Genomic DNA, 16,886 nt, shown 5'->3' on the forward strand with positions numbered 1-16,886 from the left:
TGGGCTTTGTCAAAACTCCGGAGAAGCATGATTTGCGCGCATGCATTGCACCGGTTCTGACCACAGCTGCAAGGATCAGGGAACGAAAACATTCACCTTGATTCTACCGTTTCATCAGCGGGGACAGACAGCTGCAGCATTGAGACTGGTCACACTGCGAGTCTTCAACTGAGAGTATTTCAACCTGCTGATCTGACACTTCGCAAAACAAGTTGTAAAACACTAATTTAGACTTCTCACAAAGGCCATAAATGTCTAAGAGTGAGGTCAAAGAAAATACGCAGTCAATTTAGTCTACGCTCTGCTGGCTGGCCTCGCATTCTTTATCTACGCACAAAAACAGACTCGTCAAGCGGGTTCCTGACCTTTGCGAGAGTGCTGTGTCCTCCGGGCCTAAATAAGCGCTCCCCAAAGCGGCTAGCGAGCTCCTAAGTGCTCTGCGTGCGGAGAGACTATCAAAGGCAGTTTATCTAAGGTAAGCAATCATCCGATTACTCAAGGTTGTTAAATTGTGTGCGTTTTTTTATTTTGTGATATTTTTTGCATTTTTTAGGGGGAGGCGCTATTTTCAAAATGCTTTCCTTTTTTTTGGACCAGGAAGCCCATCCCTGCATAAATTTTTGGTGTTGAAGCTCAATACTAATATTTCGAAATATTTCTAAATAATCCCTTTTGACGACCCAATGGCCGGGATGTCCATGCTTTTGATTTGTTAGAGAGGGCAATTTTGAAGGCCAGCTTCTAAAGAAATTTTTAAATTTTACAGCGTTCCTTTTGAGGAAAACCTACTGCCCCACCTGGGAGTTAACAAACTAAAAGATTGGGCGGTGAAGTTCTGAGCTTCAAGTATGCGACCAGGCAATTGCCTCCTTTTATCGCAATATTCAAACTTCACGCTCCCACAAAATGGAAAAGTAGCAGTTCCTGCATTCAACGACTCAAATCTAAACTAAACGGCCAAGGCAGATGAAGTCAAGAAAGCTCTCCATGGGCTGACGTTCGAACCAACGTCCTGAAGTACCTTCCCTCACAAACACATGACTAGCGCGTGCCGCAGGCATTGTGTCTGGTGTACAAAATGACCCGCACATATACGTAAATCCTATAACTAGTTTGATGGCAGTGTCATAAGGTTGCATGCGAAGACGAAACTAACAGCGCGTGGTGGGGGGAGTGGTGCCGCCTATACTCTCTTCGATTACTGGACTGTACTGGACTGGAAAGGACTTTATTCACATCGATCCTGCAGTGAGCGGCGTTTGTTATGACCCCCGTCCCGACGCGGCCGGGCGTCGCATCTTCTTCGCTGAAGACCTACTGGATGGCCCACTCTTTGCTTCGATGACTCCATCCCGAGTCGCAGAAGGCAATACTTTCAAGGGTACCCTCAGCAATATGTAGTGGGGCAGATTGCGTAGGCGCGGTATCTGCATTTTGGTGACAGGAAATAAGATACAATATTCGAAACAAAACAACACCAAAGTACCTCCTTCTTCCGGCACAAAATTCCTCACGAAGTGCTCAGATTTAGCTCTTTGGGCTTAGCGTCGTTTTTTGTTATACAGTGGGGAGTATATACGTCCACAATTTTTTGAACGTGTTTGTCCCTCCGTAGGCCAGTCTCCTTACTAAGTTGGTGTTTTCAGTAGCTTCTGGCTTGCGTATGGAGAAATCGTTGTTAAGTTGAATTAGCTGTGATTATAGGCTCTTTCCGATACATCGACTCTGCTTAGCGGCGGTTTCCTGTTGCTTCTTTCTTACCAACGCACCAACCAGTTGATGTTGAGTCGAAGAAGCAAATCAAATGCTAAAATATAGGAATGAAATACGTTGCTTAGTAACAGCATACATCCACATTCGAGGAACCTGTCCCACGTGTTATTTCTGCGACGCTTAGGCTAATTTCTGAGTTAGCAAAACCTTTACTTTAGCAATCAGGGACATCTCCAACAGCATGCTGCTCGATGTTACCATATATAAACTACAAATACAATGCACATCCAAGAAAACGCATTCCACTAGACAAGTCTGCTCCTCGTAAGAGACAAAAAGCTGCATATTTGATGACATAAACTCAAAAGAAAAGTTTCTTAGAGTAGGCGGTACTTGTTGATGTGGCTGGGGTCTTTTACAATACTGTACAGTGCTGTAAAACTAGTGGCGTCAGAACTTTTGAATAAAGCGACATCAGTGCACGACCACTTTTAATCACTTGTTGAGCGGCTACATTTCTGTCTTCGGAGGATATGCAGCCGTAAATTACAAAAAAAATTTCTTGCGGCTGTACAACCAGGCTTAAAATGCGCCCTATAAAAGCGTGTTAATAGACTTGAGATTTCGTACTCTGTACCGTCATTACATGTACCATAACCCTTTTATAGAGACATAGGGTCAAGTCGTGTTAAAAATTCGTTCGCTATACTTCTTGCACAGAAAGGACGCTTTCGCTCGGACTGGTGGATGGTAATTCTATTGAAGTTATAAACCAGCAAATAGCCATTGCACCATAACGAATGCCCCCAGCTCAGACTTGGTCACCACTTCTGTGACCGTAGCAGTCACTTTTGTTTTATCAAATCAGTGCACTGATAGTTGTGCGGAGTGCAAATTCACTCTCACAAAATAACAGTAAAAATGCACTCACAAATTATGTACATTGTTCGTAAACCGTAATATTCACCACCATTATTGCAACTGACATACCCATACTGACCCAGAATTGGATGATATTTCTTTCGCATTCACAACGCATAAAAAGTAGATCGGAGTTCTTGGAAGCGTGTATTTTGTCTATAAAATATTACCCCGATGGTCTGGTGTCCTTCGAGTCTTACAGATAAACAGGGAAAATAGGGCCCAGTAGCCGAACCCATACAAATGTTTTTGTTATGAAACTCGTCTGCGGGTGATGTTACGCCAGGATTTTTGTCTCTAATGCGGCACTATCACTGACGCGTTACTTTGCAAACTTGGCCTAACGTTCAGAGTGATCAGATACACATGAACGGAACCTCTTAGCCATCCCCTGAATGACTCCGAAACCTGTCAATGAAACGTCCATCGGCGGCATGTAGCCCGAAACAGCAGGTCAGAATAGCCTTTGGTAGCTACCGCCTAACATGACACCCAGTGAAATGGATAAGGCGCCAACAATCACCGCAGCCGTCAGAAGTTCACGGTCTGTTGAAGAATCCGAATGTGACTGCTAACATGGCACAATAAAGGCGCAGCCGCTGTAGCAGCAGACTAACCTGAGGTTTGTTGGTGCCGTAAATATAGCTCCTACCTACTCAGAGGATTTGGTTAGGAAGCGGAAACCACCACAGGAGAAACCGTACCCGGCATTCCACTGAATCTTTATAATTAAACCCCGAGAACCAAAAATAAAAATACAAACAAGAGACTTCATAAAAATACTATCTGCTATGAGGGATAGACAACCAGCAAATTAAAAGAGGTAAACAGGAATGAAAGGGGGAAATACCCGCCGTGGTGGCTCAGTGGCTAAGGCGTTGCGCTGCTGAGCACGAGGTCGCGGGTTCGATTCCCGGCCGCGGCGGTCGCTTTTCTGATGGAGGCGAAAAGCAAAAACGCAGGTGTGTACGAGATTTCGGCGCACGATAAAGATCCCCAGGTGGTCAAAATTAATCCGGAGCCCTCCACTACGGCGCGCCTCATCGCCTGCGTTGCGTCGGCGCGTTAAACCTTACAATCATGAAAGGGGGAAATAAAATGTGAAGATTGCCTGCGGAGCACATGGAAGGTAGCCTAGCTGGCGGCTACATTCCAAAAAAAAGAGTATACTCGTTCCGCAACGATCCCCGTATCATAAAGTCAACACTTTAATACCGAAGGATAAAGCAAAGGAACAGCCAATATGTGCATCGATTACTTTGACGGGTGTCGCAACCATTACCCGTCCTAAGAAGAACTATTGCCAGAAGACCAGAAGTGTTTAATTCATTATTTCGCCTCGCAAATAGGCAGTGAGTCGCAAAAACGGCGGCCCACACTTCTCTTTGTGATAATTTGGGCTGACGACACAGCAGCAATAACAGCAGCCCTAGATTGAATAATCGTGCACCTACATGGGTGCACCATGGGTGCAAGAGAGCTAAAACTGTTAGCCTAGGTGAGACTTCAAAACCATGCACTAAAGAAGGCGAAATAAAAAAAAACGAGCCGCAGCCATCAAGCTTATAGGCGAAAAAAACTTTAACAGTAAAAATTTGAATGCCGTACCCGCATAGCTTCCACCATTTTATGAAGGAATACGCAAGCATGACTCGAACCCCGATGCAAAATTATGCTTGCGACCGAACAAGGTAATTCAGTTCTAAAAGTGCGAAGGACAACACAATTTGGGCTTTACAGGACGCACGTACAGAAAGAAAAAAATATAAAAATTATTGTATTTGTTATATTTTTCTATGCATCGTTCAGTGCAACCTTCTGTGGGATAACGTGCTCTAACGCGCCTGAATTTTAGAGTAATATTGTGTTGATGGTTCATTAGTTCTGTTTTATAGATGCACGTGCTTGCGAATTTACCGCGTTAAAAATATTCTTCAATCTCCTATCAGGCATTACTATACTATACCGGAGCCTTCCACGTCGAGGTACGTTATGTCCGAAGGATCTGGCCTCTAATGCTTAGGACAATTATTGAAGCATTTTATTGTTTACAACTAATAGAATTAGGCAACAAAATTGAAACTGAAAAATGTACCCTCACCTCCTTTCTTATTACGGATGGAGGGAAGCGTTGCATTGCTAATTTGGGAGGGAAAATTAGTACAAAGTAGGAAAATTGCCTCATTGTAGATTTGCGTGGGATAGTTTGCGGTCTGGGGCAAAAATTACGTCAAAGATGTCAAACATCTGTCTGAATGATTACATACAGAAATAGACAGGATAGCCACATGGAGTGTCGAGAAAAATGTTAAAAAAAATTGTGGCTGTTTGAAGAGGAGTGATGAACTGCTGAATAACATCAAAGGTCATGTCAGAAAAAAAGGTAAGTGCATGACGCGAACTTCACATCGTGTTAAGGTCACGTCATGTGAGCTGTATATCGACGTCTCCATAAATTCTAGAAGTGTGTTAATGTCAGTAGGGCGGGCATATCTGCGGGGGGCGGGGGAAGGGTGAGTGTAGCTCTCAGATATAAATATCTCTTTGTCACATGTCAGAAAATTCCAGGCAAAGACTTAAAGTTCACCGCTCTTTCATTAATTTAATAAAACCATTTTCGTAGATGCAGATACATCCAAATGAAGAATTTGCTGAGGCCGTCGCCGTATGCGGACGGGAGTATTTTTGCAGTAAAGACAACGTTTGCTATGCTTCTAAATGGGAACATTTTAAACAGGGGGTTAAAATGAAAGCCCTTGAAAGATCCCCTGCAATGAAATATGAGGAGAAAAGGAAAGAGGCCTAGCTGCGGAGTAGTCTGGACGTTTTCGTAAAGGAAAAATGTAAATCACCTGGTATGTTTAAAGACGATATTCAAACTCTAAAAGCGCAACTTGAAGTCATCGACAGGGAACTCTATCACGGTGCACTTGCACGGGCAAGGGCTGAACGTTCCTTGCTTGGCGAAGCGCCAACAAAAAGAGCCCTTAGTTCCGACAAAACATACGCTCGTAGGAATGTGATAGCCGAAATTGTGTCCGATGGTGTAATGTACAATTTCCAGACCAATTTTGAGAGGTGTTTCTGTGAGCATTATGAAAAGATATTTGCGCGTCACCTTGTCAATCTGGTTCAGTTTAGCAAGGAGTTTATATGTTTAACTCCAAAGTTGGCTGAACAAACCATAGAGTATCTCACAGGGGATATAACCGTTGACGAGCTGAGCACTGGAAAGACACCACGCCCCGATGGTTTATCCGCAGCCTTAGTTTAAAGAAGACCTTAGTCCTGTGTTGTAGAGAGTGTATTTGGAGTCCTATCAGAATGGTGTGCGTCCGCCTCCATTTTGTGAGTCGCATATCGTTTTCATTCCAAAATCTGAAAATGACGCTAAACTCAGAGAAATGTCAGGGTATCGCCCCATTAGCCTGACGAATGTTGACTACAAGATTTTAATGAAAGTATGGGCTTGCCGCCTGCAGACTGTGATCAAATACATTGTTGGACCACACCAAACTTGCGGAATAAAAGGGAGGTCGATTGTAACGAATGTTCACACGGCCCGGAGTGTTTTGGAATGTAGCGATACCGTTCAGGGAACTTAAGCAATGCTTCAAATTGAACTGGCAAAGGCCTTTGATCAGGTTTCACATGAACGTCTTTTAAACATGTTAGAAAAAGTAAATATAGGGTCTGTTAATCTTTATGTTGTGCGGATGGCGTATGCAGGTTGTACAACTAAGCTTGTTGTCAACAAAACAATCGGCAAACACATCCCAGTTCAACGGTCTGTACGGCAGGGTTGCCCTCTGTCCCCGCTCCTTTTTTGTGTCTATATTGAAGCCTATTGTTTGAGTATTATTAAGAGTCAAAGATTGAATGGGTTCCTACTAGAGTCATGCGAGGTGCGTGTTTTGGTGTATTCGGATGATATTGCCCTCTTTTGTGTCGATAGGAGCAGCATAAGCGCTTGTGTAAATACGCTAAACGCTTTCTGTAAGTACTAAGGAAATCATCGTACTAGCGAACATTAAACAGCGACAAACGAAAAGAAGTGACGAAACACACGCTAGGACTTCAACTTAGTTTATGCAACAGAAACACGAAAAAGGGCTATAGTACATGAAACATGGAAAAGGTAAATAGAGCATCGAACACAAACAAAGTAAAATAAAATAGAATAAAAATAGAATCGCACTCGTCACACTTAATAAAACAGAATCGCACTCGTCACACTTGCTCATATAACAGAGCCACCTCACAGTGCCCGCCAATATCACTCGGCGTAAATTAAACTTACACGTGTTTTCGGCTAGCACCCCTCACCCTTGCACAACCTGCTCCCCCTCTCCAAAAAACCAATTTCCTTTGCAGACAGTGCCAAGGGTGGTGAACTGATGCACATTTCCCTTTCTCTGTTTATCATGAAGGCCTCCAAAATTTCCCGTTCTGTCTGCGAGGAAGACCTGTACAGGGTGCGCGTGTGCAGAAAATCTGGAGTGCAATCCTTACACCTCCGGCAGTGATCAGCCAGGTTGCCAACCCCCATCAGCGCCTTCACAGCCGCTTGGTGCTCTTGCAGCCTTACATTAGGGCACCTGCCTGTTTGGCCGACGTAGCATTTTAAATGCAGAGCATTTCTTTAACTCACGATGTCACCCGGCGTTCGCGTGCCTCGTTGTCCGCAACAGCCGTTCCATGTGCGCCCTCTCCCCCACTCTTCCTCGCCTGCGCTCCGCTTCTCCTCGCGTTTCACACTTTATCTCACCCCCACTGCTCTCTGCGCATGCGCCCCGTTGCTATGACAACGGAGGCGCGTCGCTTGCGTCGTCTGCTTCCTCTACGCCGCGGCTGCGCTCCGCGGCGCCGAAGTCAAACGGGAGCGCGCGGCCTCGTCCGCAACAGCCGTTCCAGGTGCGCCCTCTCCCCCACGCCTCGTCGCCTGCTCTCCGCTGCTCCTCGCGTGTTCTCTGCGTGCTCGGATCGCATTCAGCAACAGGGGGGGCGCGCATGCGTCGTAGTTTGGCGCGGGAGCAACAACAGTTGGGGCGTGATCGTGACGTCGTCGTGACGTGGTGGTGGCGCGGTCGTGCCGTGATGGGGCGGTTCTCGGCGTTCGCTCTCGCTGTCAATTTCTTTCGAACCAGATAATAAATGATGTCACGTGAACACTTAATTACGACTCCTCAATAACTACAATAATATTTATAACAACAACAACAACAACAATAACAACCAACAGCAACAACTGCCACAACATTAACGCAACCCAACCTACTTAACGTCGTGCGCCCCCCGAAAATGCTCTGCATTTGACCGTGCCCCTCGCGAGGGGTATGTTTCATAAAATGTTTAACGTATTTCCCTACACCCGCACAGGCGAAGGCTTTCAAGCAAGACCACGACGAAAACGAAACTGGCTGCGCGATCAAATCCACAGCACTTTCCTCGAAGCCATCGAGTGCCAATCCGAATCCACTTCTACCCATCACGTGCATCATGGCGGGTGATCACAGCGCCAGATTTCTCTCGAGTTGTTATTGTATGAAGCTCTATGATAGTTACGTCCACATTAAGATGTAGCCCACGGGCGACATGCAGTTCAAAAAGCCTCCCTTCACACTGCAGAAGAAAGCGCGGCAAAAGGGGTGATCAAGATGACTTTGTGCAGTGTGATGATTACGAACTTTGTCTTTTCTGTCAAAATCTGCTTTTCGTAAATTCTGCCGTTCTAGGTGATCATGGTCACCTCATTCTTTCTGTCTGTTTGAATGGAAATTCCTTTTTTGCGGGACAGGGGAATCCTGTAGACTACGCCCATCGCAATCCACATAAACGAACACACGTGTAAGTTTAATTTACGCCGAGTGATATTGGCGGGCAGTGTGAGGTGGCTATGTTATATGAGCAAGTGTGACGAGTGCCATTCTATTTTATTTTATTTTGTTTGTGTTCGCTGCTCTTTTTACCCTTTCCACGTTTCATGTACATATAGCCTTTTTTCGTGTTTCTGTTGCATAAACTGAGTTGAAGTTCTAGGGTGTGTTGTGTCGCCTCTTCCTTTGTCGCTGTTTAGTGTTCGCTAGTACGATGATTTCCTTAGTCAGTAACCAACTCACCCAACTTACCGCCTTAGTTGTTCTGTAAGTACAGTGGGAGTGGCGTAAACTGGCAGAAATGCTTGGGTTTTTGGCATGGCTACTAGGACACTACACCGAGTGTGTTTGAGTGCTTCAGCTGGCAGACGACGCCAGCGAAGTATTTTGGAGTGCCGATGGAAAATAATGTTGATTGCGATCCTTATTGGTGCAAGCAGGGTGTTGAACTTCGAGAAAAGGCCGGGAAATGGAAAGGCACTGGCCTTTCAATACTTGCCAGGGCCTCAGTGTGTAAAGTATTTTTTATGAGCAAACTCTGGCACGCTCTTCAGGTACCTCACGGTTCGGGTAAGAACATACCGGCTCTGCATCGTGTGTTTCCAGAGTTTATATGGGGGTCCGCGTGCGAACAACCAGCCGCACGAACTTGTTTCGGCGGGTGCGCTTCGGGGGTCTTTCTCTCTTGGATTTGTTTCTGCGACAAGTTGTCAATCGGTTTTCGTTTCCGCGTGACGTGAATGATCCTTTCTTGCGCACTGTGTGTCAGATAAGGCTAGCTAGGGCGCTACCTGATTTTGTTGTTTCTTCTGCGTTTTTCAGTTTTGGTGCGTCTAGAGGATATTTTCGTGAGGTAGTACTGGCAACAAAGTTTTTACGGGCCCGCTTCACGCTTGAATACTTGTCAAATGTGAAGGGCCAAAGTCTGTACCATGACCTTGCTGATATTGTTTTGCCTGAGCAAATGTACAGATCCATGTACCGTGCAGGGCCTGGCCAGGACGTACTTAAACGAGTAAATAGAACGGAAGTGCCGCCATGGGCTAAAAACCTTCTTTTTTAAGCTTCACGTGGGCGTCCTTCCAGTAAAAACCTGTCAAATAGAGAAAGGTCTATACATTCTATGTGGGGTTGACTGTTACCCATGCAAAAAAAACCCGAGACGGTTGGTCATGTTTTCTTGGGTTGTTGAGATGGGGTCTTCTTTTGGGATGTGCTTCAGCGCACATTAAAGAAGGATTTCCCCCTAAATGCCTACGTGATCAGGTTTCTACTTATTCAAAGCGAGGATGGGGTACCATATGACCTCGTAACGTTCAGGCCCTGCATGACATTTGGAAATTGCGCATGGCCATACGCCATTGCGACATCGATGTTTGTTTGTTAACGATGCTTTTGCTGTCCTTCTCGTTGCCCCTGTCTTAATGTACTACGTTCGTACACGCGGACCGCATGAGTGTTAAGAGCATTTTTTTTCTTATTCGAAAAGGAGTCCTGTTAGTGGTTTTTTAAAGCATTTTTTAGCATTACTTTTGAGCGCACATTCTCTGTGCAAACTTTCAACCCCTCTCCTTCAACGCTATTCTGCTTATTTGTTATAATACATTCCATGAGAAGCACGTCAGCCGCAATGGTTAAACAGTTTCAGATAAGTGCTTACGAATATATTTTTTGCGTAGACAACCATCCACATTCCAACACTGTTCCAAATATATTTCAGTAAGTGCCTGTTCAGGTTTTTAGATGCGAAGCATCTCCTGCTCGGGGATGTGTCCCTCCCTCCCTCGTTGTCGTTGTCCGCCATCCGCACTCTACTGCGCATGCGCGTATCTTCAGCACTGTCAGCGTGTGGGCTGACGTCAGTGCAGTCCACTATAAAAAGAAATAGTTCGCCGGCGCCCGGTTTTGATCTTATGACTCTCTGTCGCAAACGGGAGCTACGTCGCGTTCTTCCCTCTGCGGTACAAACAGACACGGGAGCATGCGCTACGACCGCGCCTTATGTCCTTCACTCATTCAAGCTACGTCAAGAAGCTCCTGATACAACAAAGGCACGTGAAGCTGAACGTCAACGAAAATGACGAACTGAGAACTAATGGGAACTTCAGTCGACCCCATGAATGCTTTGCATACTACTCAGGGTTCCCATACCGGAAGATGATGTAATTTGTTTTTACGGGAAGCACTCCTCATCGCTATTGCATTCTATTAAGTCCGCATAGTGACTGCGGTGACGGAAAAAATGCAGTAGTAAACTCTCGTTCCACGACTCTCGAAACAATACTTTCGAATCATAACCTAATTTTTCTACATAACCTTCCAGTCGAAATGACATTGATAGAGTATCTCTGAGTTTTCTCTTGTCTACACAAGACAATCCAGACAATAAATGATTTTATCTTGAAGCATACAAACGTCATGCCACGGAAATTTGTTGCCTCGTGTACAGGATAATCCTGTTATTCTATATCGCTGTAGTGCATGCAACTTTCCTGTTAGCGAAAGCCCATTTGATTAGGTTGGGGGTCACAACCCGTGGCTTCCCGCTGGCAGAATTTTGTTAATTTTAGCACCACGAATTTTTTGCAGTGAAAAAGAAGGAACCTGGATATCACTATGAAGGCCCGCATTGTGGACAAGGTTGTGTACTCGCCCTACCCGAATATCGACATTCCCGTCTGCTCATTCCACACACTGGCCGAGGAGAAGTTACGTATGCAACCCGACAGCCTTGCTCTGGTGAGCGCATTATCCACGTAGTTTTCCTTTGATACCAAAGTAACCTGCATCGGCGAGACGCTTTTATAACTTCCGCCTGTTAACTACCCAACAGAGGGGCAACTCAGAGAGGCTGCAAAGTATTCTCCGACAAAAGTGTCTGGTACTATCTTAATTACACATGCACTAAATTTGAAAGTCTCCGGGGCGGTTTTTATGTTGTCTCAAGAGCAACTGAAATATAAAGCAATCGTTGTTCTCAGCTCAGAAGAATTCTTAGTATGCGAATATTTGCGAAATAGGGTAATGTTTTTTTTTTGCACGTTTTTTGGCAAAAAATATTTGGTCATTATATTGACCTCCCAGGGAAAGGACGTGCCTATGAACCCCACGAACGTGGGGACAGATCTTTATTATAATCGATTTTGCGGATTTTTGTGGCCACAGAGGGGTTCTAAAACCTATTGTGACGTCGCGGCTGGTGAAAGATAAGACGAACAATAGGGTGGGGTGAGGCCATCTTTGGACATTTTTACATAGCGCCTATTACAGAGATGCACCGGCTGCTCCCACCTACACCTTCTTCCTCGTCGTCATCGTCGTTGATGGTGGTTCATGGCGCCATGAGGATTGACCGCCACGTCACCTGACATCACCCCCCCCCCCTCCGGGTCGAGGACAACCATTCCGGTCGAGGCCGTGGCAAACTAAGGACTGGGTGCGGATGTGCAATGCGATGAAAAGGTGTTCGCGAATCACTTGCTGCCGTGGATGGCGATGATAAATTTGATGATGCCTCCACCCGCATCGATGGCTCCAGTTGCCACACAGCGTTGGAGGTCCTGGAGCCACTTCGAATGAAAGGGCGGAGGAACACATCTTCGGCTTGTCCCGCCACGGCTAGTCTCATCAGGTCTTCGTATGCATCTTCGGGCTGGCTCACGGTGTGGACGACATTCTCGAGTTCTGGTCCCGGCTAAGCTGGAGCTGCCTGGTGCGGTTTTCTTATGCTTGACGGCTGTGTCCAAGCCTACGCGATGCGAAGCTGAGGGCCAGGATGGGGGTGAACGAGCACACTAAACCAAATGTTACGTAGCGGTAGGGTAAAGACGGGACGAATGATGAGATGCGGTCGTTAGTAATGGAGCAGACTCCGGCAAGACCGAGGACACAAATGTTGAGCATCTCAAGCGCGGTGGGAAGCTATACATCTTCGCCGAGCTGATACGGAGTCCACCGAAAACGGTTGCCGAATTCGTCCCCGATCGTACAACGATTGAAAGGGCGCTTCACCATAGAGCTTGGCGCTGCAATCGTAACGAACCAGTCTAGACCAACATATCCGAGATGGAGAGCCTTGGTCACCGGGAGCCAGTGAGAGAGATTCTCCTCAATGGGCTTTAAAGGCTCCAGCAAAGACAGGTGCCAACGGTTTAGGTGTTCCTAGTGAAAATGATTAGTGAGGAGGTAAGGCAGGCAGTTCGAGTTCCAAAACACGTTGACGTGTTCCGGCAGGGTTAACAACGCCCCTTTTATGCAGCAGCTTTACGCCAACCGTCAATTGTGCGCCTCCTATTGTTTTCGCGGTCGCAACGCAATCTACCCTGGAGCTGACACCACGTACACCCTACTCGATGGAAACGGGCCGCCGGAAGAGCGACCTGTGGCGGACCGCTGTCTGCTTCCACTGCGGGGAAGCAGGGGAAAAAAGGAAAAAGAAAATATTGGCCGCTCAGGAATAAACACAGCCTAATAAAAATAGGAACAACCCTACACCAGACATCTACTAAACCTGCCCCTATTGCGAAGCTGGTCAGCATAGATTATCACGTAACGCACCATGGACGCAAAGCAGACAGCGACCACCAGAGATCGCGATACATCGCCGGACGCCGTAACGGTTTTTTGTCGGAACGCACTCATGCCAAGTGACCGTCTTCCATGCGAGGCAAGCCCTCCAGCCCATCGTTCACTACAGGTCCTACCAATCGTCTCTCGGGTAGCCCTGAAAGCCGGAAAAACAGAGACCAGCGACCTCTGGAGGTGAGACCGCTAATGTCACAATGCCATGATTCTCTACTGCAATGACGACTACGAAGAGACGAAGAACAGTCAGCACCTGAAACTTGCCTGTCCCAACTGATTGCCTGCGAAATACTGCTAGATTTCGACTGTTGTACGATGGGTGCATTGAGCCATACTGGTGCTGACGATCCATTTAACAGCGAAGCTCTGGCTTCTACGCCAAAGAAAGGGATTACACACTGAGGGGGTTTGATGATGTGGTTTGCGCGAGAGGAAAAGGAAAGTAAATGCATTCGGGATATTTTGAGCTCGGCCGGAAGCTCACCTGCATAAAACCCGTGTAGGGGAAGGGAAGTAGAGGGAGAGTGACGCGATAGATTACAGAGAGACAGAGAGAGAGAGAGCGAAAGTAAGAAAGGTATAAAGAGAGCTGTAAGTCCTAGAAAGTTGTCAGTACCGGCACATCAGTCAGTTACTGCACTTCAGGCTACAGCCGCAGCGTGAGGCCGCTAGTGTCCAGATAATGAAGCAGATGGCCGAACAATTACCGTCATATTCCCTGAGGCCCCTTCGGAAAGAAAAAGTACTCCATGCCGATGCTGTGAAGGCCTCGACGCTGGAGCGCTCGGTACAGCTATGCTCTCCGCTTCACGTGGTGGGGCAGAAGCAGAGTAGGTGCTCTAGCGTCTCTGCTTCCAGACAGTCCCCACATAGGAGAGTCCTTGCGGCCATGTCGGTGCAGGCGCTCTGCAACAGCAACATTGGAGCAGTCGAGCCGGATGCAGAGAAGCTGGCAGTGGGCGTCCCTGCTGATGCGTGCAGGCAACGGTCGCGGCGGCAGGCCACGTACAACCTAAGGATAGGGTTGCATCGTCAGCTCCATGCGGGCCAGGGCACTGCGGACCTCGTCGAAGCCGGTGACGTATTGTGGAACAAGGATCCCCCTTGGTGGGACTCCCTGGCACGGACGTCGGGGTCCTCGTTGCGCCGGATGGAAGTGTGACCCGGGAGCCAGTGGAACCGCAGGTCGCAACCTCGGGAGGCCACAGTGTGCAACTTGGCCGCAAGGGTGCGCTCCGGGTAGCCGCTGCCGTTGGTGGGCTCGTCGGCCGCGTGAAGCCGCATCTGGGCAGTCCTGGGGTGCGTGAGGATGACAGAACCGCGATGGTTCTGGGGACCCCTCTCGAGGAGGAGGTTGATGGCAAATTGCAGCGCTGCCACCTCCGCCTGTGTGAAGCAAGGGGGAAAGACCAGGCGGCAGCTCCGGCTGGCTCCCAGCTGAGGCACCAGGAACAAAGCCGGCCCCTTCCGCGTTCTGTGCTTGACGGAGCCGTCCGTGAAGAGATGGAGGTAGCTGCTCAACCCGTCCTGTGGCAGGATGGCCGCCTCGTGGCGCATGGCCTGGGGTGGTGACCTCGTCGGAGATAGTGAGCCGCGCTCGATTACACTGTGCACTTACATGCGAGTTCGCAATGCTGCAAACTATCTGATAACCGCTGTGGGTAGGGGCACTGCACGGGCAAAAATACAAGGTTTCACCTAAGCTAACGACTTTATTCGGCTTCCTGATTGCTCAAATGAGTCTATTCTTGGCGTGGGCTTTCTGCAGCCAAACGGGGCAGTCATCGACCTGGAAAAATCGATAATTAGCTTCTCAACAAAGGGAGCCATAGCAACTAACATCGAAGCCAAGCGCAACGGACCGCTACACATCGTTGACTACGGCATCACGTATACCTTCCTATTCTAGTCTTTTTGTTATTGTTCAAACCGACACATTCGAGGATTGTGAAGGCAACGCAGAAGGCAACATTCAGTGACTGCTGCAGAAGGAATTTTGATAGCTCGGGGAATTCTCAGCTTGCACAATGTATGCACTTCCCTCTTAGTCAATAATTTCACCAACGAAAGCCAACATCTTGAAAATGGCACAACCATCGCAATAATTGAGGAAGCCGCCGACGTTACGTAAGTGGGCATGCTCTGGACGATGCCTCTTCATTCGCTGTCCACATTCTTTAATGTCAGATGAAATGGACCTACGAGTTGAAATAAGCTATGACCTTTGACCATTTAGACAAAAGTCTCAAAACATTTATTGCACGAAAGTGCACCGTACACCCATCGCGAAGCATCGCATCATGACCAATGAATCCACCAGACCTATGCGCCTCATCGAACGTCGTATTAGAACCCTAAATGACATGCTATCTATGTACATCGGTCTGGATTACATAAACGGAGACGAACTTTCCTACGATACGTGTGCTTACAATACTGTCATGCCAAAAATACTTGATGCGCACCGTTTGAACTTGTTTACGGACGCTGTGTGACGACAACCTTACATGCAATGCTTCTTGTCGATGAAGATGACGCCACGAGAACCGATGACGAGTATTTTACCGAATACGCGGGTGAAGCCCGCCAGCTCGCACGCGTCCGCATTCGACATCAACAAGAAATCGACGCCTAGAAATACAAGAGACGCTGTAAATTCGAGTTTTGACCCGTCGACCTTGTGTGGGTGTCATACAAAGCCCGGTCTTGTGAACACAATATATGATGCTATGCGCTTTTACGTGCCCTGACACTCGCCGATTACTTAAAGTCCCCGTGCTTGTTTCTCTTTATGCATCCGTAGTATCCACCCGATGCCCAATTGGGGAGGGAGAATGCCGTGAATTTATTATTGCGGGCGAAATTCCCCTATCGGCCTACGGGGCTGTTTCTCGTTATGGGTGTCTTCCGATTAGTGAACAGACGTACAAGAAGTCTTCGGATGCGCCGACGTGCCGGGACGGAACAGGCGAGAAGTAGAGGTCAAAGCTCACTCGTTCAAGCTGTGGCAACGCCAATTATTGCGGGTACAAGTTCTCCCCGGAAATAAACACTTTTACTCTCCTTACTCGAGTTCATCCCTACAATATTGTGATAGCCACTGTTAAAAAGAAGCGTATTAGTGGTAAAGTTCTTGTTTTGGGTGAAGCACCAAAGTTCACGTTCATTTTTTCAAGATTTAGAGATTGTTGTAACCTGAAATTAGGTCCAAAATACACGCACGATGACAGCCACGCTACACCAGAGAAACACAAATTTGAGTAGACTATCTTGATTTTAAACTCCGTTATAGTGAATAAAGTTTTATCCAACCTCTGGTTCTGATGAGCTGATGTTCTTAAACAGGAATGTTCGTGTGACATATGGCAATGCGTGCAACTAAGCGGATGTTTTTTTTTTCGCCTGGTAACAAAGCAATTTTTGGTGTTTGAACGGCGTGGTAGAGACGGGTAGTTTACACAGTGCACGTATACGGATGTTACCTTTAGGTTCAATATTATGTTATGTTCTCGCCTGCAACGCCAAAAAAGCGAGGAAATCGTGTAAGCACCACAGTCTCTGAAAACTGCAAGTGCGCGCTTTATGGCGGTCGAATCCGGACACAGTCCACATACAAGTTCATTGGGCAAGGATATGAACACCAAGTTTAATAACCGTTATTTTATAGTTTTCTATTCCAATGAAAAAAGCCACTTGACAGGTTACGGAGTAGAATCACTGGAAACAGCAGCTGAATTTTTATGGTTCTTGAATGCGGGCCCAGAGGGGCGATAAAGCGAGAGCGTGCTCCTG

The 16,886-nt window shown here is 47.1% G+C and overlaps 1 protein-coding gene across 1 annotated transcript in view; it reads left to right on the plus strand.

Annotated features, from left to right (window-relative positions):
• The first annotated feature begins 365 nt into the window (after positions 1-365).
• Positions 366-16,886, plus strand: part of LOC144173481 (uncharacterized) — a 62,818-nt gene continuing 46,297 nt past the window's right edge. The window contains exons 1-2 of the mRNA XM_077701884.1: positions 366-475; positions 11,100-11,249. Of these exons, the coding sequence (XP_077558010.1) occupies positions 11,127-11,249 (123 nt within the window). The 5' untranslated portion in view covers positions 366-475; positions 11,100-11,126. The remainder of the gene's footprint in view (positions 476-11,099; positions 11,250-16,886) is intronic.

Source organism: Haemaphysalis longicornis, unplaced genomic scaffold (assembly GCF_048455015.1).
Source record: "Haemaphysalis longicornis isolate Haplotype H1 unplaced genomic scaffold, Haemaphysalis longicornis Haplotype H1 scaffold_3, whole genome shotgun sequence".
NCBI classification, from domain to species: domain Eukaryota; kingdom Metazoa; phylum Arthropoda; class Arachnida; order Ixodida; family Ixodidae; genus Haemaphysalis; species Haemaphysalis longicornis.